Raw genomic sequence first — 26,102 nt, forward strand, 5'->3', positions numbered from 1 at the left:
AGGTAGAAGGCCATGCGGTCCCACTGGCTGCAGTTCTGTGTGTGTTTAAACAAAAGCTGTGGACGCTCTTTGACCGGTTTCTCATTTTAAAACCAAACTGAGAGCTGTGAGATTTTTTTCACATCTTTGAAGGAAAGTGATTTATTAAAGACACGTGTCGTACACATGCCTGCAGTCAGGAACTTTTAAGATATTGATTGGTATCTGCTGCTTTTACTTTTAGAAAGAAGGTTTTCGCCGTCATTGACCTGAATCTGTGCGGTACAAGAGCGTTGCATGTAATCAGGTGGTGTAGTTTTCCTGTCTATGCATCGCAGATCTGGCAGCGGGACTGCAGGCTGCAGAGCTACAGAAACATGGATCTTATCAGTAAACCCAGAAGCAAGTCCATCGTGTGGCTGTATTTTGGCTTAAAGGCGGACGAAAAGGGGCGACCTTTGAACACCGGTGAGGCCGTTTGTCGCCTGTGCCGAAAAATAGTGCTGGCAAAAGGTGGAAACACTACTAATTTAAGAAGCCACCTGAAAAGGCGACATCGTGCTGATTTCTTTGAGACCACTTCCTCCGCGACCTCGGGAGCTTTACTTGACACTCAAGGTGATTTTTTTTTAACCTAAAATAATTTCTTCATTGAAAACTTGTGGAATTTTAAAGTATGCATTAACTTATTTTCTCACATGTCTGAACCCTGCATGCCTCCAGCCCAGCAAAGCCGATCAGACATGGCTGCTCACATGGCTCACCTGGGGTTGCTTGAAAGTTGCATTTTAGTGCTGTGACAAAAAAAATAGTCCCTGAGCCCCGACGCTGCTTTACTATGCAGCTTTTTTACAGTTAACTTGCAGACCGGGTGTGTTTAGTACTGCGCCTGTGCACACTCACAATCTGGTAGCTTTTCTAAACAACAGATCGATCATCACTCGGATGATACTTGGCTCAGATAATACGCATTTTTTTATACCGTACGCGCCGATTAAACCGTACCATACTCTATGCACAGCGGTGTGTTTTTACATCAGGAAGTCCTGCAATAAGTGACGAATAGCTATCAGTCACACATGCGCAGTTGATGCCATGGTATAAACCGCTTGTATCCATAACCACCGTTTCATGCACATTGAGAAAGACTGGGTTTGTGTTCCGTGTAACTCCCACTGCCCACAAGCAATTTTTCTAAAAGGTGTTAAGCCGCCCCCTCTAAAAACAAAACAAAAACCCTCCCATATGAGGAAAAAATACTAATACGAATAGACCCCTCTCTCACTGTTTCAGTAATGTTAAGGTTCAGGCTCTGGTGAGGTCAATCCACGACTTAGTGTTCCACTATGTTCTTTTCTATCCAGATATACTTTTACAGCACTTTGTTTGGGAATCACTGACAGCAGCTTTATTTTTCAGCATGACAATCAGATGATTTTTAGATGGTATTGCATGATGGATCAAAATCCAATGGTACTTTTATGACATCACTGGGTGAAATGCAGCCCCAAGCCATGATAGAACCTCCACTGTGTTTTACAGATGCCTGTATACCCTTGTTTACCTCCTTTGTACGTATTGGAAAACATTTGATCCAAACATTTTATAACTTGGTTTCATCACTTCATCAGACCTTTTTCTTTCAGCTGCCCTCTTACTGACACAGCATGTAGCTCTGGGTATTCGAGTTTGCAGATTTTGATACCAGATGCAACCCCAAAGGGATTTGTGTCTCCACCTGTGCTCAAACCAGGGATCTCTTGCTTGATAGATGAATGTGTAACTCACTACACAATCTGCCTCCTTTGAAGCACAATATAAAAACGGTTGGCTCAAGACTGTTGCAGAGTGCTTTGGAGGTGCATGACTAAACTGTGTCAGATCGGTTTGATCCACATGTTATCTTCAGCTTTACCTGTATTTTGCCCCTGTCAGTTTTATCTATTTAAAAAAAAAAAAGATCTAGGTAAAAGACAACTTATTGGATAACACTGACTAAAAGGAGTCTCTTCGCCTCTCATGTTTTTGAAGATAACTGTCCTGGTCCTGTTCGTAGTCCTTGCTCTGTCAGATTAAAATGGAGGCTCTGTTCTTCATTTTCTTGTTGCTTTACCAACTGATGATGGCTTTCTTTCATAACTCAGGGTGAGCACACACAGAGTGTATTGAACTGCGATCAGCTGTTGTGCAACTGGAAACTCTGAGCATCCCGTCTCAGAGTTAATCAGCTCAGAGGTTATGGCTAGACTCTCCCTGCAGGACTTAATTATATGGGCTCAGTGTTGGCCTACATGTGTGAACATCAATCATGCGAGCCAGAATCGATCACAGCAGTCGCACTGTCCACCATCTGCGTGGCCCCGGGCTCACAGCGTGCACAGATACGCCGAGGTTTGGGGAATCACTCAAACACAATTTTATTAAGTCACCTGACCCCATTCCTCTGCAGCCGTAAGCAGCAGAGCGTGATATTACCACAGAGCGATTCAGACAGCCCAGCAGGGCCTGACAAGTGGGTACTGCTGTCAGAAGTCCATGTGAGCACACTGTCTTTGCAGCAGCGGTGCAGTGGCTTCATTATTTCAGTGATGATAGTTTGAGTAGACACCACCTCGAAAGTTAAACTTAAAGCTTCTGTTATGATCGACCCTGATGCTACAAGAGCCACCAGTGACAGCATTTCTTTTTTAGTGCCTTTACAGGCTTATTTCACTCTGCAGGCTTCAGTGGCTGGGAGCGTTGCTGTCACCCTGGTGGGCGGGCGGGTGGTGTGGACACGCAAGTTTGTCAATAGGATAACTCGAGAATGAGGCAATGTAAAACTTTCAAATTGATACCATGGGTGCAGCTATTAAATATAGAGTTCAAATCCCAGCGACTTTGACTTGAAGGTCAGAGGTCAGCGTTTCTGAAAATCACCTTTTCTTTTCAAATTTGTACAATAAACATATCATATGTGCATCTGCTAGGAGACCACAGGCTAGCGCTGGTGGCTGCCTGTAATACAGACATTAAAGTTTGTCTGTATTGTATTATTCCCCTCATCTGAATACAGCAGCTTCCTGTCTTTCTGAATTCTGTTGCTTAAAACGACCCAAGAAAGTGGAAGTATGCTCCGTGAAGATGAATCCCTGCCCTGAATTTTCAGTAATATCTCTGTTGTTTCATTATTTCTCTATTATATTCTTTTTCCAGGTTTGGATCTCAACAATGAAGAGTTCTTTGAGGACGTTCCCTCGCTCCAGCCTACTTCCAACCAGAACTATGTCCCAGATGCGGTGTTGCCGCCCGGAGACCCGTGGCTCCACAGCGGCCCCTCCCGGGCGGCGCTGTCTCTGCCTTCCTGCCTGTGCCTCTGTGGGGACCTCGGGTCTGGACTATCTGCTTCTGGATCTTTGGGCGAGGAGCAGAATGGGGAGATGAAGGTGTACGCCAAGTGCCACCTTCAGCAGGGTGTCATGTTTGGACCCTTTGTAGGAGAAGTGTGCAAGGGACAGATGCCGGCCAACCTCAAATATGCCTGGGCTGTGAGTAAAACGAACGATCACTTTTGTTCATACAGCATCGTGTAGACAGTTTTTGGATGTTTAGTTTTTTTTGTTATAAATTATAAGCCGTGCTGATTTAAGAGGCCGTATGGACAGATTCCAGCATAGCCTCAGCTCTTAATCAACAATGGTTTCTGTAAATTACATAACGGGAAGTAAAATGGGAAATTGATCAGCAAATTGGACCCCATATCAGTCTGTTGCAGTCTGAAAACTGAGAGGGAAAGCAAAGTATTTTGCTTTAAATAAAGCAAATATTTTGTTGTCTTTAAATAAAGAATTACAAGATATAATTTTATTTTGATAGAAGTTGTTCTTCTAGCAGAATGACTGGGAAGAAACCCAACAACAATGACAAAAGCTGTGTGTAAAGAATCCCTTTTTGTGCTTTAAAAGTTTAATCTTTGGGTTGTTTCCTATTGGCTATATGTTAACACAAAGATGGGCTTTTTGTGTTTTTAGATCAGAGACGATGCTGCTTTTATCTACGTGGACGCTTCTGATGAAAACAAATCGAACTGGATGAGGTGGGCAGTTTTTATGGTTCCTTTTGCTTATTTTTATCTTCTGATGTAGTTGCAGACTTCACGCATTTGTTGTGTGTTTCAGGTATGTCAGATATACCAGCAGTGAGGAAGAGCACAACCTGGACGTTTTCCAGTTTTACCGTCGTATCTACTACAGGGTTTCCCAGCCCATCTCAGAGGGAGCAGAGCTCCGGGTCTGGATCGGCAAGGATTATGCCACCCTTCTGGGCCTGGGGATGGGTGAGCTCTGTCCCAGTTTTTAATGCAGTACAGACTGAAAGGTAGCTCTGTAAAGGTGCCTGATACATTTGTCTTTGTCGGTGATGTACAGGTGACAACGTGAAATGTGAAGTTGGAGACAAGGAGACGGCTCTGCGCCTCCTGCAGGACATTCAGTTGGTCACCCTCCCGGAGCCGAGCAGCACTTCCTTTTGGTCAGATCACAGCCAATCACAGAGCCCCATGCCTGTCATAAGCGACGTGACGACGATGTCGAACTCAGACGCCGTCAGCGACCCAGGCAGCATGATCACTGGCTCCTCCTTCGTCTCCACCTCTGTCATCTCCTTCCCGTCTCCTCACACGATAGAAAAGTATGATTTTCTGCCTGGAACTGAGAAACTGCTGAGCAACCCCAACGCCATCCAGAACAGCCCGTGGTACTTCTTTGGACTCGAGCCCGACCCCACCGGTCGGCCTCTGGACCGAAACACGGCTGTGTGCAAGCTGTGCATGGAGCACGTGAGCTGTGCGGGAGGAGTGCCAGATCTCCAAAACCACCTGACCAACAAACACCACTTCAAGCTGAAAGACAAGGACCGGAGTCTCACACTGGGTAACTCTCTACTTCCTGTTTGCAATGCACAGTGCCAGAAGTTATTAGGTTAAAAGAAAGAGTAAGTGATGCAGAATCTCTGGGGGAAATTTCATTAATAAACGTCCCAAAGTTATTAAAGCATTTAGTTATGGGGATTCATCATCTTGGACAGATGAATGGGTGCATTAAATCATGTCCTTATCTATTTTGTAGGGATTGTATTTTGACCACACTTTGACTTGATCCCACCTAAATCAGTGGGATTCATAGAAAAGATTATTTTCCTCAACGTATTTTGTTATTGTGCAAAATCTGTGAGTTAGAAAACTGTTGCTTTTATCAAATATGGAGTTTCAGTTACTAAACTCTTGTTTGTTATAGAACAGAAAGGAATTTAATTCTGTTTTAATTTCCTATTTAAAAGCTGCTTTTTCACAAAAACAGGTCAACAACGCTCTCAGCCGCTCACACTTACCAGCGGTCTCATCAGCACTCTCCCCTTGGTTCTGTCCACTCAAGTGACCGATGCTATCGCCAACTTTCTTATCGTGGACCTCCAGCCGCCATCTCTTGTGGAAGGCGAAGGCTTCAGAAAGCTGATTCTCACACTGCTGCCTAATTACAAGGAGCTGCCGTTGTCCTGTCAGCTCGAGAGTCTGCTGACGGACCACCACGCCCGAGGCAAGGCGAGCCTGGCTCGGCTGCTCAGGAGGAAAAGTGAGAGCGGAGAGAGCGAGGAGGTTAAGGACTACACTGCTCCCATTGAGTTCGAGCACAGGAGACGTGGGCGAGCTTCCAGCAGTCAGAAGGAAGTTCCTTACTTTGTGACATTGAGCGTAGAGGTTTGGCTCCACAACTGGCAGGGAAACACTGAGAGGTACCTCACGCTCTGGGCGCACTACGTAGACAGTAGCTTTAGCTTTCAGAACATTGCTTTGGCGACCCAGCGGCTGACAGAGAGCGGGGGGGAAGAGCACGCCGTCCGAACGGTGGAGGCCCAGGTGAAGGCGATGGCGCACGAGTGGGGAATCTCCCAGCCTAATCTGATGTTGCTGGGAGGTGAGATAAGGAACAAGATGAGGACACAGCCAGTAAAGAGCAAGAAGGGGGCAGAGGTTGCAGGAAGCGCCTCCCATCCGAACTCAACAACGTTCCTAGAGAGGGAAGACTCTGTGTCGCCCGGGGAGCCGGAGCACGCTGACAGTAGTGAAGGACTTCCGTCTGTTCCTTGTTTTTTCAGAGCCGTGCAAGACTGTGTGGAGGAAGTGATGTCACATCCCGTCATCTCCAAAACTCTCAGCCAGTTCCAGGGTTTTCTCTCCACCCTGTTCTTACCAGTTGCTCAGAACAAATGCTCATACCAGCCTCATACCCAGAACCTCCTCAAAAGTCTGACGAAACAGGAGCGTGCCAGACTTGCGTCGTGGGCACACAGCCAGCCAACCTGGAATAACCTTTACACTTTACTGAGCATGCTCATCAGACACAAAGGCCTCTTTTGCTGTGTAATTAAAGAAATAAAAGGCGAGGGTTTGTCCAAAGAAGATTGCGCTTCAGAGTCCAGTTCAAGTGGCAGCTCCCACGCCAATTCCACCTCCAACACATCCTCTACAGGTGTAGCGTCTTTGCGCTCTGAATGGAAGGTTCTGGAGGAGCTCTGCTCGGTCCTCAAACCTCTGGACGTGGCGTGCCGGACTCTCGCCAAGGAGGCGTTCCCCCGACTGTCCCTCATCAAACCTATCCTCACCGGCTTGCTCTCACGGCACCTCGTGTCCCGGCCGTGCGATTCGTCGTCCATCTTGAAGGAGGTAAAGAGGATGATGAGGCGGAGCCTGGCACGCTGTTATGACAGCCCTGCTGTGAACAGAGTCCTGAGCGTGGCGTGCTCCCTTGACCCCCAGTTCCACGGACTGGGCTTCATGGAGGAGAAGGTGAGTCGGAAAGCTGGCACGCAGGGAAAAGAGTGCCTTAAAAGAGCTATAGCCCTCTCTACAAATCAAATCAAGATGGCTAATTTTGATATTCAATGAGACATTTAGCAGGCACGCTGTATAGCAGTGTATCGACTGCCAACTTCCAATTTGTTTTTATGTCTAACATGTTTTCCTTTTATTATTAAATTGACTTTAATAAACAGGATTTACCAAAAAGTTAAAGATAAAATAAAAAAGTGGAAGCAAACAAATCTGTCCACACAAAGGTCTTTCACTTCTTTGGATTTGGAGTTGGATAGCTAGAGGGTTTCAGGGTGGAGTCACGGTTTATCTCTAACACAACACATTTTCACATTATGATGTTAAGTTTCTGATACGACAGAGAGGTTGACATTCCTGTTTTTTTTTATTTTATTTGTGGTTTCTGGTGTTTTCTAGGACCGGACGGAGACTTTTGATTGGCTGAAGAAAGAGGCCGTGAGGATCGCAAAGGAGGACAAGAAGCGGAGTCGAGGTAAGAAGAACAGCGAGAGGAAGAGAAGCCCCTCCCCCGGGTCACCAGAGTCAGAGAGCGACTTCTTGCGCAGGAGTAAACGCCTCAAAGAGTCCCGCCCCATCAACTTCAGAGAGCTTTTCGATGAAGATGATGAGAGCGACGTGGAGGACAGCGAGCCAGGAGACCCGGGCTCTCAGGGTGGGCTGTCAGGTATGGAGTTTCTGCTGGGAGACCTGTTCTGCTCCGCCCCCAGGAGCAGACAGAGCTCTGTGGAGGAGTCCATCGATATGGAGATGTCTGTCTTCAGAGCTGACAAAGGGGCCTCGTTGGGCGTGGAGCCCCTGCAGTGGTGGAGGACGAAGACGGTGCAGTTCCCACTGCTGGCCACAGTGGCACGGGCCTACCTGGCTGCCCCCGCGGTGGTGGGAAACGGCGCGCAGAACTTTGTGGAGGAAGGAGGAGGAGCCACGTACAGAAAGAGATCAAATATTCCTCCAGAAAGTTTGGATGCAATCCTCTTTCTGCATCACAACCACTTGCTCACCACTGAGAGTGGGCAAACGGCAGCTCGGAGCGACGACAAGATGCCATAAAGGTGCAAAGTTAAACATCCCCAGCTGTGCCATTACAACTTCGCAAACAGAAACCAAAGCCCTAGCACAACAATTAAAAACACATGATCAACAGGTTGGCGCACACTCAACGACGCGCTCATTAGAAAGAGTTTTTATTTTCAGGTGTGTCGTTTGCGAGGCTGAAACATCCGTCTCTGCCGTCCAACACTTCCTGTACTGAAAGCTATACACAACACTATGCATGCAGCAGATTTAAGGAGGCTCCCATTAGGCTCATTTTTAGCATTATCATTTTATTATATGATTCTGCTGAAGCAGGTTTACATGCTTTAATTTTTCCAGCATATTTTTACCCAAAGCTGTTTGAGAAGAGCCATCCTGTTTCACGTTACGAAGAAATTGCTGCATTCCAGCACAGTCGGCTCACGAGTTAATCCTCAATATTTTCCATCAATGTATTTTCCTACAGCACACACAAAAAAAAATCTAGAAGGGGCCCCACATTCATTCTGAACTCTATCAACTACTTTTAAACCTGAAGTCCAAAGAGTGCGATTTTTGATGATTTTCACTTTTATTTACTTGGAGATCAAAGATTTTTGGACTGTTTTACTACTGATTTACTTTCAACTTTATAGTTTCTATAATTTAGCTTGTAGCATCCAGTGCCTTACCTCATTTATATAGTACTGTTCCACAGTAGATTAGAAGCACATTAACCCTAACAGTAGATATCACTATACTCATACTGACTGTAGGTCTGCTATGGGCTCAGCATTAGTACCATGTTTACTTCAGACTGCTGCGTTCTTCAGTCTTTGCATATTCACGTCAATGCTGAGTAACTGTTGTAGCCCTAACTGTTCAATAAATATATATGTAAAACGTTGCTGTTTGCGCAGTTCATTACTTTCACCATAAGTTGTATAAATGTATAGTAAAAACAAGCTCTGTATTGCATACTGGGGTTTCTTATGCAGTTAGGTCCATACCTTTTTGAACAATGAGGCAATTTTTGAGGAAGCTAAAGATTCCGTTACCCGCTTTAGTTTCTGCTTGTTCGTAGGTCTTTCATTTTTGTGTTTGATCCATTAAAAGTTACAGAAATACAGTGGTCCAAGAAATGAAAGGAAAACTTTAAATATATGTCAGATCTCTATGTGGGAAAAACGTATGTCTTCTCTTACATGCTCTTGAGGGACTCATCAAAGCTTCAGGCAATGGCACATATTGATGTGTCATCCTGGAGTGACTGGACTACCTGTGCAACCTCTGTAGAGTCTAGGCGTCACCTCATGCTACAAATAATGACACTAACCTTTGCCAAACGCAAAATTAGTGCAAACAGTCAGAAAAGATGTGGAGGGAAATTTTTTAGTTTCCATCCCTGTTTTGGCCGTTGTAAGTAAGTAAAATTTTATTTATATAGCACATTTCTAGATAGAAATCACAAAGTGCTTTACAAGATATAACAGATTATATATAAAAAAAAACAAACAAACAAACAAGATACAAACAAAGTTAGCAAAAAGCAATTTTAAAAAGATGTGTGTTTAGCTGTTTTTTAAAAGTAATCAATGAATCAGCGGATCGTAAGTCCTGAGGAAGGGAATTCCACAGTCTGGCGGCTACAGTAGCAAAAGCTCTATCACCCCTAGTTTTCAGTCTCGTATACTGAGTGACAAGTAGGCCCTGACTACTCGACCTCAGAGACCTACTAGGGGCATAGGGCTGTAAAAGTTCAATAATATATGGTGGTGCTTGTTGTGTCATTGTTGGCCCTGCAGTGCACCTGTTGTTAATGTCATGAACACCAAAGCAGCTGAACTTGATCAACACCATCCTCTGGTACTTGACCAGATCAATATTACAGAAATATTACAGAAATTGACCTGTGATTAATGGAAGTGTGTGTGTGTGTGTGTGTGTATACACACACACACACACACACACACACACACACACACACATACATATATCTTGATCTACACCTACGACTGCACAGCCACTAACAGCTCCAACATCATCGTGAAGTTTGCGGACGACACTACAGTGGTGGGTCTTATCACCAACGGTGATGAGACGGCTTACAGGGAGGAGGTCAGCGCCCTGACCCACTGGTGTCAAGACAACCATCTCACCCTCAACGTCGCAAAGACAAAGGAGTTGATAGTGGACTTCCGGAGGTGCAGAGAAGTACACACCCCCATCACCATCAACGGCGCTGCTGTGGAGAGAGTGAGCAGCTTCCGGTTCCTTGGAGTACATCTGGCTGAGGATCTTACGTGGTCAGTACACACAAACAAAACAGTGAAGAAGGCGCAGCAGCGCCTCTTCTTTCTCAGGAGACTGAAAAGATTCAGCATGAGCCCCCGCATCCTCAGGACCTTCTATCACTGTGCCATTGAGAGCATCCTCACTGGATGCATCACCACCTGGTATGGCAACAGCACCGCCTACAACTGCAAAGCTCTCCAGCGAGTAGTGCGGTGCTCTGAACGGATAATTGGAGGTGAGCTTCCCTCCCTCCAAGACATCTACAGGAAGCGCTGCCTGAGGAAAGCGGGGAGGATCATCAAGGACTCCAGTCACCCCAGCCATAAACTGTTCAGACTACTTCCATCAGGAAGGAGGTTCTGCAGCATCCGGTCCCGTACCAGCAGACTGAGAGACAGCTTCTTCCACCAGGCCATCAGACTGCTGAACACGTCATAGACACCTCAGCTTCACTACTGGAACTTCAACATTATGCACTCCACACTGTATATAAACGCCACTTGTTTTGCACATATTCAACTCTGTATATTTTATATATTTTATTATTATTATTATTATTATTATTATTATTATTATTGTTTGTTTTTGTTTTTTACTATTTAATCTGTAAAAATGTGTATACACACACACGAAAATATTTAGTATACGCATCCAGAAATGCATATACTATTATATATTGTACATATATTTATTAGTTTCAGGTCGGCCATTCTTGTATTTTGCTCGTTTGTGTTGTTGTGTTTGCACATCTCTGTTGCTTGTGGGGCTCGCACACAAGAATTTCACTCGCATGTGCTGTGCCAGTGTGCCTGCACATGTGATGTGACAATAAAAGTGATTTGATTTGATTTGATTTGATCTATTTTGAATGTTATTAAAGTCTTTCAAGCTGTTAAATGGCTCAAACAAATAATATTTCTTCTGAACCATGAAGTGTTTAACACAAAATTTTATTGGATTATTACAAAAAACAGTTCACAAAAGTGAATTAATAAGGATCAACAAAACATTAAAGCAAATGCTTGTGCTTCTAGTTTAAATCAGTGAGCAGGAACAAAGAGAACCTGAACCTTCTACAGGCTGAAACACTCGTCTCACCGTCTCTCTACAGACGGTGAGACGAGTGTCTGGCTCGATTCTCAGGATGGTCCTTCCTGAGGCGGCCTTGTTTTCTGCAGTGGATGAAGACGTTTGTAGGATGGATGAACGCCAGCAGAGTGAGAAAAATAAGACTGATGTCCACCTGGAACAGATTCAGACAAAAGTTTGCATTCACATGAGCACAGCTAATGCAAGAAAAGTGTATTAAATATTGACCTGTGTTGATATTAAGCCACTGCTGGGTTGTTCAATGTTAAATCAATCAGAGACACTCAAGCATAGTGACATTTAATGAAGCAAAATATCAACTTTTTGTTGTAAATATTTACAGGACCTCATCGAGGTGGGGGAATTTGGTACTTATTAATGTTACTAATTTTTCAGCACTTTTGACTCATCGTAACTTCATAACGATATGTACAATGTAAATAGTCATGAAAATACAGTAAACCCATTAAATGAGATGTGTCCAAATTTTAAAAAGAAAATCTATGTTTGACCTTAACCTTGAGGTCACTGAGATTGGCACCTGTCCGAGATTTTTATTAGATACACGTATGAGATCAATTTGAAGCTCCTACATCGCTCTGTTTTTGAGCTATTGCATTCACGTGTCCTGTCTGCCCGCCTAGCAGGGTGGCAGTAATACCTCATCAGGTTTTTACGGATGAGGGGTAAAAACCTACATAAAAGGGATATTCTCTGACCACGGAGACGAGGGGGTACTGCATCACAGAGACTCCAGCGGACACAGCCATCACCAGGCCATACAGCTTCCCAAAGTGACAGGCTGGAAAACTGAAAGAGCAGAAACCAAAGGATTATAACGTGTCTGTGTCTAACTGATGAATAAATTCTCTGTTACCTCAATCTGAAATTATTTTGCCTCCTGAAATTGTATTTTAATTGAAACTGAGAAGTTTAGAGGACAGGGGAAACTCAAAAAAGCGAAACTAGTGAAGTTTTAAATGTGTGTTTGATATAAACTCACGCGATGCTAAGGAAGGCTGCATTCCCCCCATAAAGGAAGGAGCGATTGAGGACCTGCAGGACGAAGGTGAAGTACTGCAGCGGGAGAAAAGCAATGGAGGCGCACACAGAAAAGAGGAGGCACTGCAGGGCAGTCAGGAGCAGGGACAGGTAGGAGGAGCGCAGGTCCGCCTCTTGCTCCGTCTCTCCTACAGTACAAGAGAGATTCAGAAGGAGTTTCCACATGAAAACAAGTCGTTCTAACAGCATTCACTGATTTACCCGGAGCCAGAGGCTTCTTCTTGTGTCTGTCCATGATGAGTCCATTCCAGGGGGCACACAGGATGCCACACAGCTGAGTTATTGCGAACGCATTGGTGTACTGGCTCACTGATGATTTAGGGATGGATGAGAAAACAAGAGAATGAAGTCGGACAATATCTGGATCAAAGATGATAATGAGGACAATGACTTACCCAGGTTGGAGTCACCATCAGCCAGCCGGTTCAGCATGGAGTTGAGCGTGCCAATGAAGAAGTAGTGTCTCAGCTGCATGATGGACAACCACACCAGGTGAAATATGAAGAACCTGGACTTGACACAGCTGCCGAACGACTGCACTGAACACACAAAACTGGGTGTAAAACATCAACAAATACATGCTACTTTGTTACATGTATATGTATTTGTATTTGCCTGCAGTGGTTTCTTTGTTGGCCAAACAGTAGAAACACTTGACACAAACAGTTTTGGATGGTAAAGTGGCTATAAGAACCTTTTTCTGTGTTTTGAGCCTCTGTCCTACCCTCGGGTGCCAGCGACGTGTTCTCCGTCTCAGGGGACTCCTGTGTCGGCGGACCTTCCTTTATCTCAGTCTCCTCCACGGTGTCAGTGTTTCCCTTTCCACAGTTTATCCTGAACGTCAGAAAAAAGTGTGATTAACAAATGAGTGCACATTCAAAATCATCGTTGCACTGGTCACTTTTGTTCTTTTGTTAGTGACTCAGAATTATTAAAAATCAAAAGGTTTATGCTCGTCATCTGTGGTGAAAGATGAAGAAAACAAAGAAAGTGTTGTGACAGGGAAAGCGGAAAGCAAGTGGAGAACATATACCACCTGATCTGTTCCCTGAAGATCAGGACCTCACTGCTCACTCACTCATTAACCAAGAAAATTGGGTTTAAATAATGACATCCAGCATGGAAAACTTCTTTTTTGCTTGGTTTTTGTACTAGTGAAACTTGTAGGTACAATAAAGCACCTTTTCCATTGGTACCTATTTGGACTGAGTCGCCACAGCTCCACTTGGATGGACTGTGTTAAAAGTCCGCTTGTTTACGGCACCTTCTTTAGACTACATTACCCATGATGCACCTCAGCATTGTACTTCCATTTGGGAACGTGTTCAGTGCGGTTCTGCACAGGTGTGTTGGAGGAGTAACGTATTTACTTGTGTGAGTTAATACTATGTGCGTGCTTACCACCTGACCACACACGCACTCACACCCCCTTTACATTTAAATATATTGTAATTCAATCACATTCCCACAAATGCTGTTCATCTGGTTTATGCCATCTGCCATCTCCTTCATTAAATTTGTTTGAACTACATCACTGTGGAGTACCATTCCTTCTTACCGAGGATGACACAGTTCAATTCAATTCAATTTTATTTATATAGCGCCAAATCACAACAAAAGTCGCCTCAAGGTGCTTTATATTGTACAGTAGATACAGAGAAAAACCCAACAATCATATGACCCCCTATGAGCAAGCACTTTGGCGAGAGTGGGAAGGAAAAACTCCCTTTTAACAGGAAGAAACTTCCGGCAGAACCAGGCTCAGGGAGGGGCGGGGCCATCTGCTGCGACTGGTTGGGGTGAGAGAAGGAAAACAGGATAAAGACATGCTGTGGAAGAGAGACAGAGGTTAATAACAGGTATGATTCAGTGCAGAGAGGTCTGTTAACACATAGTGAGTGAGAAAGGTGACTGGAAAGGAAAAACCTGCCTACGTCTATTGCAGCATAACTAAGGGAGGATTCAGGGTCACCTGGTCCAGCCCTAACTATATGCTTTAGCAAAAAGGAAAGTTTTAAGCCTAATCTTCAAAGTAGACATAGTGTCTGTCTCCTGAATCCAAACTGAAAGCTGGTTCCACAGAAGAGGGGCCTGAAAACTGAAGGCTCTCCCTCCCAGTTGAAGCGTGATCGGCAATCAGTGCAAACATATATTACAGACTGGTTTTCCATTACTATCCAATACCATCTAATGTGTATGGTCATCTTCACAGCAACGTAGGCGAGCATCCCATGACATAATTATGACGTATGCGACACGAACACTACAACAAAGGTGGAGGTTGGTGATGATATACCTACCGTTGTTGTTGTAGCCATTTCCCTCGTTCTGGGATTTAAAAAATGGTGGTTTTGATTTTCACGAACAACAACAAGAATTAGAAAAATATATATTTCTGAATTCAGTCACTACACCATCCAAATGCTACGTCCACTTTAAATTAAAAAGGTAAAAGACTTCAACTTTGTCAGTAATATTTTGTATTTGATTCCTTATTTAGGTAGTTTTTCACAGAATAAGAACAAATTACACAAAAACATGTTAATAATACTGAATTTGTGCTTGAAATGTGTGTTTAAGTACAGATTTTGTGTGTATCAAAGACGCCCACTGTCTTTATGACCTGAATGGCAAAAACCTATCATGCTCTCACCCGTAGGTGTAGTTTTCAGGCAGAGTGTAGGGGATGTGGGTTTTTGGCATCAGCAGGAAAGTTCTCGCCACGTGAATGCTGCTGCAGATGGTCAGGAAAATGAAAGAGTAGCGGAGAGAGATTCCCTGTTCGTACAGAATCTGCAGGGGAAAAAAAGGTGACTTTATATATATATATATATATATATATATATATATATAGGTGGATGCTGACACAGGTGGCTATCTTCCCACCTCCACTAATTTAAGTCGCTATGCTAGGCCTCTGATATGTGTGTGGCTCTGACCAATAAAATGGCGTGCTGTGTCTTACAGCCAATCCAAGAGGCCTTTGCTTAAATTTTGATAAATGCAATTCTAGTAGGCGGCGCTGTCTAGATACCATCTCTTCTGTTTAAGGAGGATGTGGTTCTGTTGGTTTGTTGGATGATCACCAGCTCTTACTGGGGCAGCTGAAGCAGGAGTGAGAATTAGCACCTGGAAGTTTGAGGCCATGGTTTATAGTTGGAGATGGGTGGATTGCACATTGCTGTACCAAGTATCTCAGGGTTTTGAACAGTCTGTCTTTAGGGTAGACAGACTGGTGAAAGGTCCGCAGTGACTGGATACCATGCTAGTCTTTTATGGTGAAGAGAGCTGGGTGTGAAGGAAAAACTTTCAATATGCTGACTGCTCTATGTTCCCATCCTCACCTTGGGCATAAGCTGAGAGTAATGACCGACAAAACAGGATGAGCTGCTTCAGTAGGGAGCCTGGGCTCTCCCTTAGAGATAGGGAGAAGTGGGTCATTCAGGACTGGATGAAGGGATGTAAATTCTAATATTTTATTTATGTAGTATTCAGCACAAATTCACAGTTATATTTGTTGGTGCACCAGTACAGCTATGGGATGCAGCTTGTTTCCACCTTTTTTTTTTTGCCAAATAAGAATAAAACTGCACTTCAGTAAAGTAGTAGTGGCACTAGTGTGGGGACAGTGTTGTTTTATCCATCTAATGTGTGTGACAAATATGAGTGTAGCAATTATCAGTCCCACCTTAACGATGAGAAGCACAGCAGAGGAGGAGTCAAAGGCACCATTGTAGAAGGTGATGATGGTGGAGCGATGAGCAGGGAAGAGGTTGCCCACCTTTCCGTCACACAGATACACGGATCATCAGGACAAAATATGTTTGAAAGTTTAGAAGTGGCTCAAGTGTATTTCTGTTTAGGAACAGAAACTTTCTACAGGTGTAGTTACCTGCATGTTAGTTATGAGCAGTAGGACTCCACCCACAGCAAGGAGAGACAGGGCGGGGTAAAGCAGATTTGAAAATTCTACAAGACACAGAAATACAAACATTAGGAATGCGATGTTGCACAATATTAAAGGTAGTTAGAGTTAAAACTCCAGAGTCACGGTGTAGAGAGCAGCAGAGCAGCAGAAGTGCTGACGAGCAGTTAAAATGCTGAATAATCATGTTTGAAAACAAACTTTTTGCTTTCCCCAGCAGCAGTAAAGGGTCACAGTCAGGGATGGATTCAGTGACCCTGAACCTTTAAACTTTCTATAGGTCAGGCTGATGGGGCGTTTTGTTGTTCGTGGTCTCTCTGTGCCCTCATTCTCTCTCTCTTCTCTTTTCCCCCTATTCCACAAACATCGAGGCTGAGCCTGTTTCTGCCGGAGGACTTTTCCCATTAAAAGGGAACTCTTGCCTGTAAACAGGCGACAGCCTGATTTGTTAAGCTTTCTCTCTAATATTGTAGAGTATCCACATTGCGCCTTAAGATAACTGCTGTTGTGATACGATATAAATGAGACTGAAATCAAATGCCAATGGCTATACTGGAAAATAAAGAACACGCGTTTAATATGTTAATGACCTGAATTATGCACAGTTGTGCATAATTCTCACAGTGATTGTGATTATTTTACTGGGATTCATCATATACGAGGGGTGTTACAGTGACTACGTCGTCAGGCATGTAGTGAAAACAACTTTTACCTGTTTTCTGTCATTCGTGTTTGGTATGAACCGAGCAGTAGCTGAGGAGATGAAACCTGCTTTGTGCTTAAGATGAGAAAGCCAACACAGCTGCTCTTTTTTTAAAAACAAAGGTGATTCTTTCACAGGTTGGTCCACAAGAATATGAAATGTGAGGCCAGCACTGGCTAGCACATGCAAGTTATACTACTAACTGCTAATTAGCTAAAATGGTGTTGTCACAATAGCTAGGGTGTTCGATTTCTACACTTCAGCACACAGAATAAGCTTTCAGGTAGTCAAATATATGGAAGCCCGTTTCCGCCACTAAAAATAAAAAAAAAGCTAGTATCCATAACTCGAAATTTCGAGTTATTTTCTCGAAATTTCGAGTCATTTTCTCGAAATTTCGAGTTATTATATCGAAATTTCGAGAAATATAACTCGAAATTTCGAGTTACTTTTCTCAAAATTTCGAGTTAGCTCTGCCAATCAAAAATATACGTGAATGAGGTCGCTTTCTTGTTACCCGGAAGCATATGGCGCAGGACCCCGCACTCAAAAACAGATCCCAACAAATTAAAGTATGTTTGCTGATAGTAACACCATGTGATTCAGCTAATAACACAGGGATTTCATCATTTGTGAAGCCAGGCTGAAAACACTCAGCAATCTGTGCATTCACGACTGGATGTAATACCGGTAGCTTAGCTGTAGCATTTGTAGCTGAGGGCTTCAGCTTCCGGGTAACATGGAAATGACGTCATTCACGTAGATTACTGATTAGCAGCGCTAACTCGAAATTTCGAGTTGCTTTTCTCAAAATTTTGAGTTAATATGTCGAAATTTCGAGAAAATAACTCGAAATTTTGAGTTATGGATCCTTTTTTTTTTTTTTTAGTGGCAGAAACGGGCTTCCATACAAATAAACCCAACACAGTGTGACCAGAATACAAAATTCCCACAAGGAAGGGATTATGGAAAAGGTGGAAATTATGAGACAGAGGTGAAAGGTGAATCTAATAAAAACAAACAAAAAAAAGACTCATAAATATGTGTTTTCTAATAATTGTAACCTGTGCACCTACCTGGGCTAGAGAGGGCCACCAGCAATGTACCGCCACTAAAAAGGGCTCTGGAGAGGGAAAAGTATCATAAGGACACATAAAAGTTTCTGTTTTTGCCATCAGACATCAGCTACGAGGAGCAGAGTTCCTATGAGGGAGCATTGAGACATTGGTTGGTGGCCTGAGGGTGATTTTGGCCTGCAGCGAAGTCGCCTTGAGCGTTAACAGACATGAGCTGGCAAGGTTTTCTGAATCCACTCAAACTGTCCATTCTCCCCTCAGATACCACATAAGCTCATGCATGTAGCCTCTCTCGACAGGACGATGAAACGTGGAAGAGAGTGAAAAACTTAACAGAAAAGTCTAGATGCAGCTTAATGCTGAAAAACAAGTACCAATCAGGGGGCAGCATAGTTAAAAACAGCAGCATAAATACACAAAACAACTGAGTTTTGTGTAAGTAGCTTTTGTATATATAGCAAAAGTTGACCTTGAAAAGGCTTGTTGGTCTGTACCAAATCTTGTATTTTGTAATCTGAATAAATTGCTCTTCAAATGAACACTGGCTAAAGAAATAATCTGGCACGATTTCCATTAACATTAGAACAATATAATCTGGTACTGACAATTAAGTAGTGACTCAACAACACTCATTAATTCCTAAATTGTGTAATAATTCTTGTTGCGCATGTTTTTACAAAGTTACAGACTTTCTCTGTGTCTCTCCACATGTTTGAGTATAAATCATCTGACAGGAAGTAAAAGATGAATTTGACTGAATAACTGCATATTTTACCAAATTTTCTATAAATATCACAATAATCTCATTAAAATTAATTACTGAGATTCTCTAACCCAAATCTCACAATATAATCTCATACTCTCCTGATCACTGCAGTAAATAAGAAACTTAAGTGATAACATGTTACACCAAAGCTCTAAAGCAAATCTGCATTGCTAAGTGTTCCAGCAATGATTAACATAACAGGTTTGGAATAACAAATGTTTTCTCATGGGAGATGGATTATTTGAATATTGTGAGGTAGATGATTTCATAGTACGCGCCTTGGGGCAGCTATAGTATGTGATTGTGTGATTTCGTGGTATATAAACATAACTGAGTTTTTTTGGACATTTTTTTGTAACCTGTGCAGAGAAAAAAGTTCATTTACTAAAAAAGAAAATAAATAAAGTGTTACCTATTGATCCGGACTCTGAACCAGATTAAACCATTAACATTACCAAGTATTAGTACTGATACTAGAAACTGTCAAATATATTTTGGGGTTGAATGAGGTGGGTTCTGTTTCAGTCTAATCTCTGTGCCTTGTTTTACCATGTGCTAATCTTAACTAATCTCAGATTTTTTGTGTTTCTTTGCTGAAACTAATTGGCAGACAAGGTTTTTTTTTATTCTGCTGGAGGTCTGACCTACAACGGTATCATAGTTTACTTATAAAGTATTGTTGATTAACAACATTTTGCGCAAACAGCAAGAATAGTTAACAATTGTGTGTTTGGGTCTGCAGCCCAGACATATTTCAGCACTGACTTACATTGCCAGCAGTCTGGTCAGCAGTGTGCCACAGTGATCAAATATGTAGCCATTTAATAGAGTCAGGAAGTTGTTGAGGAAGGAGGCCACAGTAAAAACCAGCGAGAACTGCTCATCCTGACCACTACAGTCTGGAAGAAAAACAAACAGAAACACACACAAATATATTTGAAACCTGCTTCTGTGGTGTCCAATCTAAACTCCAGAGTTGCTCACCTTTACTATCCGTTGTGCTGTTAGTGTCGACACACAGCCAACCAAAGTATTCCTCTTTCTTCAGCACAAACACCAGGGAGGCATGGCCAAACACCAGGCCGGCAAATAACAGACACTCCAGCAACCCCGTGATCAGGGTCAGCCAGTAGCGCGGGCTGTAACCAACTACAGTTCCCTGCATTTTTCACTTCGTCTTTCCAGCTCACACAAAGGTCAAACAGAACTTCTAGACAGATCTCTGTTCCTAAACCATGGAATAAAAAAATAACAGGTATACTTTTTCAGTTTTACATGCCTGAAATACAGCAAAAACTGTTCAAGAAGTGATCACGAACGCAAGAGGGAGCAACATCTGTGTGAGCATGGGCAGTATATGAACTGAAGGCTAAAGATGATAAAAAATAAAGTTAACATTTTCTCATAGAAATACTGAATGTTCATCAAAATTCATTGTGCAATGTGAAATGTTGCAATGTACACAATCACGGCAGCACTGGCTCTCTCATTTGCTTTATTTTCCCTAAAAGCCTTCCACACATTCTTCTTAGTTTCACTTCATATTTGTTACTTGGTGCTCCATGCCCCACCTGCCGCAGCAGGTTCAGAACCACCACATGAGAGGGAACCACAGTGTGGCATCTATACTAACTTGAACCCCGTAGGTTAAGATTTTACATACAAACAAATAGTAGCTGCACACAAAAAAGCCGCAATCAATTTCATCTTAACTCATTAGAATAGACTAGAATAGAATAGAATAACCCTTTAATTGTCCCACAAGGGGAAATTTGGTTGTAACAGCAGCCAAAAAGACACATATACAAACAAACAGTACACAGGACACATAACAGAAACATACACAATTTTTCTTACATATTTACTAATTAATAATCAGATTAGCAATAACTCCACTTTTCCTTAAAACAGTTCCATACTTTTGTTAAATAAAACTGACTACAATAACACTGTGATGAACACACTTTTACCTTAATGTTTCCCAGTGAGTTTATTTGCATGGTGTATATGGTCCATTTATATTCTCCTCAAGTTAAACTCATTCTGCAAAGCGCAGAGACTACAGACAGGGCAACAGTTATCACCAAGGGGTGGTGGCTGTAATCCAGATTAATCCCGATAATCTACGTAATGACATATGGCACTACACAGACAAGAACGCTCCAAATGTGACCATTAAAACACGATTATTCGAGAAATTTATCACAGTGTGAGGTTTAATAGCATAAATACTTGTATAAAACACAAATATACGTCCAGTTTTCTATGCAGAGGCAAATAATTAACTCATTTTAGTAGAAATCCAACAAAACATGCTTCTAAGCGCTGACCCTCATGAAAAAGGTAAGAAACAATGCTTACCCCATAACCTCTGGATAATCCACACATGAGACTCTGGGGGGGCCATGATGCATCTTGCACCCGATAAGCAGCGTTTAATGGGCAGAGAGCTTTACTCTCTCTGTTTATAGATGCAGCTTTAATCCCAGACAGACGGACACAGGGCGGGAAACCACGTTTACACACTGATTCCAGTATCAGTCTAATTATGAGTTATAAACTAATCTAACGGACATGCAGTCCAGCCTGTTGACAGGTTTTCTCCCTGCTTCATTTGGAGCTCGATTTAAATAAAAATCAGCCTTAGGATCTTACTGCAGGTAAAACAAGAAAACCCATTTTCTTTCAGAATGCCCTTACTCAAATATAATCTGCTATTAATGCATATTTCACACTTTTTAACATGCCCTGTGGCTATGAAAAATAAAGGTCAGCACTCATCTTATGGTGTAATTTCCAAACATTTCCTGTGTAATTTTGGTAGGTACAGCCAAACAAAGGAATAAACATATGATATTCCAAGTATTTTTTTAAATTAATGAGTAGGGCTGTTCGATATAGCGATATATATCGGGTGACGATATAAAAACGTCTATCGTTTCATTTTACGCTATTGTTTGTTTCGTGGTGTCGCAAAATAAGCTGTTTACGGCAATATTTTTTCACCGTTTTGATGGTCACTGTAGTGGCTATATTAATTTCTTAAAGTTCTCTCTTTCTCTTATATTTAATATAACCACACTGGGCTACACCGCCCAGTGTGGTTATATTATGTTGTTGATGTGGTGAAATTTTCCTGAAGATCTACCACAAGAAGCTCATCACTGATATGCCACCCTGTGAGTTTTTCTGAATTTTAACTTAAAATGAATATAAGGGTTTTAATAAAAGTTAAATATGAAATGCCTCTCACACTTGCGTCCACTCATATTTTCACTTCCTGCTATTGAATGTAACTCACTGCCTTTATCAAGGCTTTCTCTGACCAAACTAAAATTGATTAATGATAATATTACATGTAAACCTTACATTTACTTTGATAATTTTAATCTAGCTCATCATCTTTGTCACCAAGGTTTTATGTGTAAGGCAAGCTTCACAAGAAGCATTTTACAGCAGTGTAATAATCACCTTCACAATTTACCGTCAGTATAACATATCTTAACTTGTTGTTGAAGGGTCAGGCTAAAAACACTATTAGCTACTTACTTACATAACATAATGAATATAATAACATAATCAGTATAACCAGGGTTTTATTGACTGTTTGACTTCTTCATTAATTATGGGAATGCATTAGCTGCTTTCACAGATGAATCTGTATTATTAAAGTTTCCATGATATTTTCAGGCACCAAAAATGTAATGGGCTCATCAAGCCCCCAGCATCAGAAAACTTGTGATTTTCCTTTCATATGGAGGCAGTGTATCATTTTTGATTATCCCATTCTGGCTTAAATAATAAGGATAAGAGTGACTGATTACTTTTACTAGTTTATTTCCCAAATCAATTAAAAAAAAAAAAAAGACTGGAGATGCAACAGAAGAAGAAAAGTTAAATACTACACAAAACCCACAGAATTATATTCAAGATATGAATGTATTACAAGAATTCTAAAACAAAACTCTACAATCAATTTACACTACTAACTACTCACTGCAATACAGTGTGTTTCACTGCAATCCTCAGTGCAGAGTTCATTCAAACTAAACCGGTGTCTTTTATACCTGTTTCTTGATGTTTTACTTACATCTGTAAGTGTGGGGGAGGGGACCTCACTAAAGGTGCCTAGCCTCCCAACAAAATGGCCCTTCATCTTATTAAAAGAAAACTAAACAAAGACAGAAAGATGGGGCAGGTCAATTAAAATACCATTATTTTGTGGTCAATACATTAAAATATAGAGTCAAGCAGCAGGTACTGGGCAGCCAAACACAGAGTCACCAAAGAAAATAACAATGAAGAATTTGAAGAATATCAAAGAGGAGTACCTCAGTATCTTCCAAACTCCAGGGACTTGTGCCGAACCTCTGATGAAGATGATGGTATGACAGGAGTTCAGACAGCAGTTCTGATAATGAGGATGTGTAATACACCTCTTCCTCCAAACATCTTTTGTGGCATCTAGATGGTATCAGAAGAGGTGTGGATATTATTCGTTAAACAGTTGCTAGCTTTGCCCTCGATTATTTTGATAGTAGCTTTGATTTGCATTTTCTGTTAATCCAGTAGTCTGGATGATGGGTTGGGGACCGCTGAACTAGTGCACTTTTTGTTCCATTCCTCTATCGTTGAGTCAAGTGTTGGTGCTGTTTGCGCTTAGTTCTGAAGCTGTCAATAAGAAACTAACATGGTGACTCATTATGGGTCAGTGAACTATTAGTGGTGTTTCAAGGCTTTTGTGTGTATTTGGAGTGTGGGGGGTGGGGGCAATGATTCATAACGTTGTTACATTGTTACAAAACCTGTACAGCTGAAACTGTAGCGAATATTTTTTCCATCAGTTGGACTCTAGTCACAGATACTTTTTGTTTCCCAGTGTCAGGTGGCCTTAACACTTTGTATATGACTGTGTAGCATTTGAAATGTATAGCCAGCAGCTTGTGATTTTGATATTTTTTAATGCAATTTGCAAGAAAATACACATCTTTTGATTGTATTGAAGATTTAAGATTGGTTGAGCCTCATCGGATTTTCTGTTTTTTAATTTTGCTGCAGCTTTCTTGTAATGGTTGCTTTACTACATAGCACTACACCTCTGGTTATAACCAAGGTTTGCAGAAGAGCATGCATGAATGCAAAAAACATTAAACCTTAATGTCACACCAGCTGAAAACTTCACCAGAAATGGACAACAGAAGGCCGTTTTCCCACAGTCTTCGCATACTATACAGGTTTAAGGCACCTCTGCATTGTTTTCATTGGTTCTCATGGAAGATAAGTGTCTCAAAGGGTAAATTTGGCTTTGAAAACAGATTACATACTAGCATAAGGCAAAAAAAACAAAAAAAAAAAACAGGGAGCTTAAGCTGGCCTGATTACCACATTGACCAACAACAATCTGTTGGGAAGTTGTAACTCCAAATGGTGCTTAAAAATAAAAGAAATATTTACCAGAAAGCAGGTGTGACAGGTGAGAAATGGGAACTGGGGAGGCACCGCCACTGGGTGGAGCTTGTGCAAGAGCCAGCAATAGCAATAGAAAGAAGAAGAAGAAGAAGAAGGGGAAAAAAATCTCTCATCTACTGATCGGAAGGTTGGTGGTTCGATCCTTGGCTCCTCCAGTCTGCATGTCAAGTATCCTTGGGCAAGATACTAACCCCAAGTTGCTCTCTGATGCATCCATTGGAGTGCGAATGTACTTAGAAAGCACTATGTATACAGAAAGTGCTTGTGAGAATGGGTGTGATTGGGTGAATGTGGCATGCTGTATAGAGTGCTTTGAGTACACTGGGAGAGTAGAAAAGCGCTATATAAGAACCAGTCCATTTTTACCATTTAATAACCCCTGTCCATGAACTACCCCGGCCTTAAAGCTCTCCAACTACTTGGTGCTCTGTGCTGCAGTTTGGCACAGTATTTAGAAGCTTTTAGTAAACTTAAAAAACAAACAAACCTAATAATAATAATAACAATAATAATAATAATGAAATACAATGACCCAGCCTAGAAGTAATGAATGCATGAGCTAGAGACCTGGTTAAGCTCACTTGGCTGAGCAAGTGACTCACAAAGTCATTTACTGTAAGTGTGCAGGGTTTACACCTCGTGAGTCACTTGCAAAGGCCCTGGTTTAAAATTGCCCTAGGCCAGGGGTCGGCAACCTTTCTGATGACGAGTGCCATTTAGAATTTCCTCAGAAGCCAGTGTGCCATATGATTGCATTAGCAATAAATTTAAAAACGGTCTGTATTAACAGTTACACACTATATAGAACCACTTTATAGAATTATATTTGTTCGCAGATGTTGGCAGCTATCAGCGAATAGTTATCAGCTATTTCGAAACAAAAAAAAGACACTTTTTATCAATAACAAGAACTCCATAACAGCAAATGAACTGTACGACAGAAAATACAAACGCTATTTATGGTCTCCTCACAACAATGATAAGTAAAATAAACTGGGCCAATATGGCATGTTTGTTAATACAGGGATACACATGTTAATGTGATCTCTGGTCTCCCACTCAGAGACACAGGTCTCCGAGTGTCCAGCATTCAGACGGCTACCTGAGGACTCATGTGAGAGAAAATCTGCTCACACAGACATGTAGAGCCAAATACTGTCAATAAGGCCTCTGCAATGTTCTGAAGACAGTTAAACTTGTCAGTAGTGATGTCCAGCAGGTGAAAATGCAGCTCCATGAACACGCACAGCTGTGGATTCCAGCTGCTTCGATGTTGCATTAACTCAGCCAGTTAATGCGAGACAAATCTAGCTGCTCATTAAAGATTTCTGGTTTGATCAGAAAATAAAACATTGGTCCAAACACCTGAAAGTCCCAAAAAAACGCATTGTGTCTCGAGTCTACGGATGTATCCGTGTATTTCCGTGGTGCTGATGCTGTGCTGAGTGGACAGCTCCTGAAGCTTTTGAAGTGTCGGAATGTGGAAATCTAACAACGTCCCTCTTACCAGTAGGCTAAGTTATTTTTAGCCAATTACAAGTTGAATCTGGTAGTTGGGGTTGTTAGTTAAGATACCGTCATTAAGAAGCAGCACAACTAATGTGTCTATGCGAGCTAATTCGGAGGGGCACCGCTGGCGTGGCCATTTATTTTTTAATGCACCTTCTCAGATTAATTCACTGCGTGTCGTTGCCCAGGGCTGCACTGGGACAAAAAATCGGCCCGGGCATTTTGACTAGAGACCGGCCCCCCAGGTATTAAAGCCATAAAGCCTTTGAATGAAAACAAACGCTGTTGTGACAGTGATGTACAGTCTTGTTGGTATATGTATGATTTCTATACATTTTACGTCAGATAAA

At 42.1% G+C, this 26,102-nt stretch overlaps 2 protein-coding genes across 2 annotated transcripts; one reads left to right on the forward strand and one right to left on the reverse strand.

Moving 5' to 3' along the window:
* The first annotated feature begins 37 nt into the window (after positions 1-37).
* On the forward strand, positions 38-8,800 carry LOC120734530. Its single transcript, XM_040033356.1, has 7 exons — positions 38-597; positions 3,175-3,506; positions 3,990-4,054; positions 4,137-4,294; positions 4,386-4,889; positions 5,316-6,802; positions 7,244-8,800. The coding sequence occupies exons 1-7, from the start codon at positions 357-359 to the stop codon at positions 7,892-7,894; spliced, it is 3,438 nt and encodes a 1,145-aa protein (XP_039889290.1). The 5' UTR covers positions 38-356; the 3' UTR covers positions 7,895-8,800.
* Positions 8,801-11,060: 2,260 nt separating this feature from the next.
* LOC120734505 (solute carrier family 43 member 3-like) lies at positions 11,061-19,996 on the reverse strand. The gene is made up of 12 exons (XM_040033334.1): positions 19,759-19,996; positions 19,544-19,673; positions 18,009-18,055; positions 16,197-16,273; positions 15,993-16,085; positions 14,958-15,097; positions 12,999-13,138; positions 12,700-12,843; positions 12,506-12,613; positions 12,246-12,432; positions 11,941-12,052; positions 11,061-11,396 (listed from the first exon to the last, which is right to left on the reverse strand). Exons 1-12 carry the CDS (start codon positions 19,937-19,939, stop codon positions 11,259-11,261), a joined length of 1,497 nt encoding a protein of 498 aa, XP_039889268.1. The 5' UTR covers positions 19,940-19,996; the 3' UTR covers positions 11,061-11,258.
* Positions 19,997-26,102: the final 6,106 nt, after the last annotated feature.

The sequence above is a fragment of the Simochromis diagramma genome, unplaced genomic scaffold (genome assembly GCF_900408965.1).
Source record: "Simochromis diagramma unplaced genomic scaffold, fSimDia1.1 OVJJ01000571.1, whole genome shotgun sequence".
Lineage (NCBI taxonomy): Eukaryota > Metazoa > Chordata > Actinopteri > Cichliformes > Cichlidae > Simochromis > Simochromis diagramma.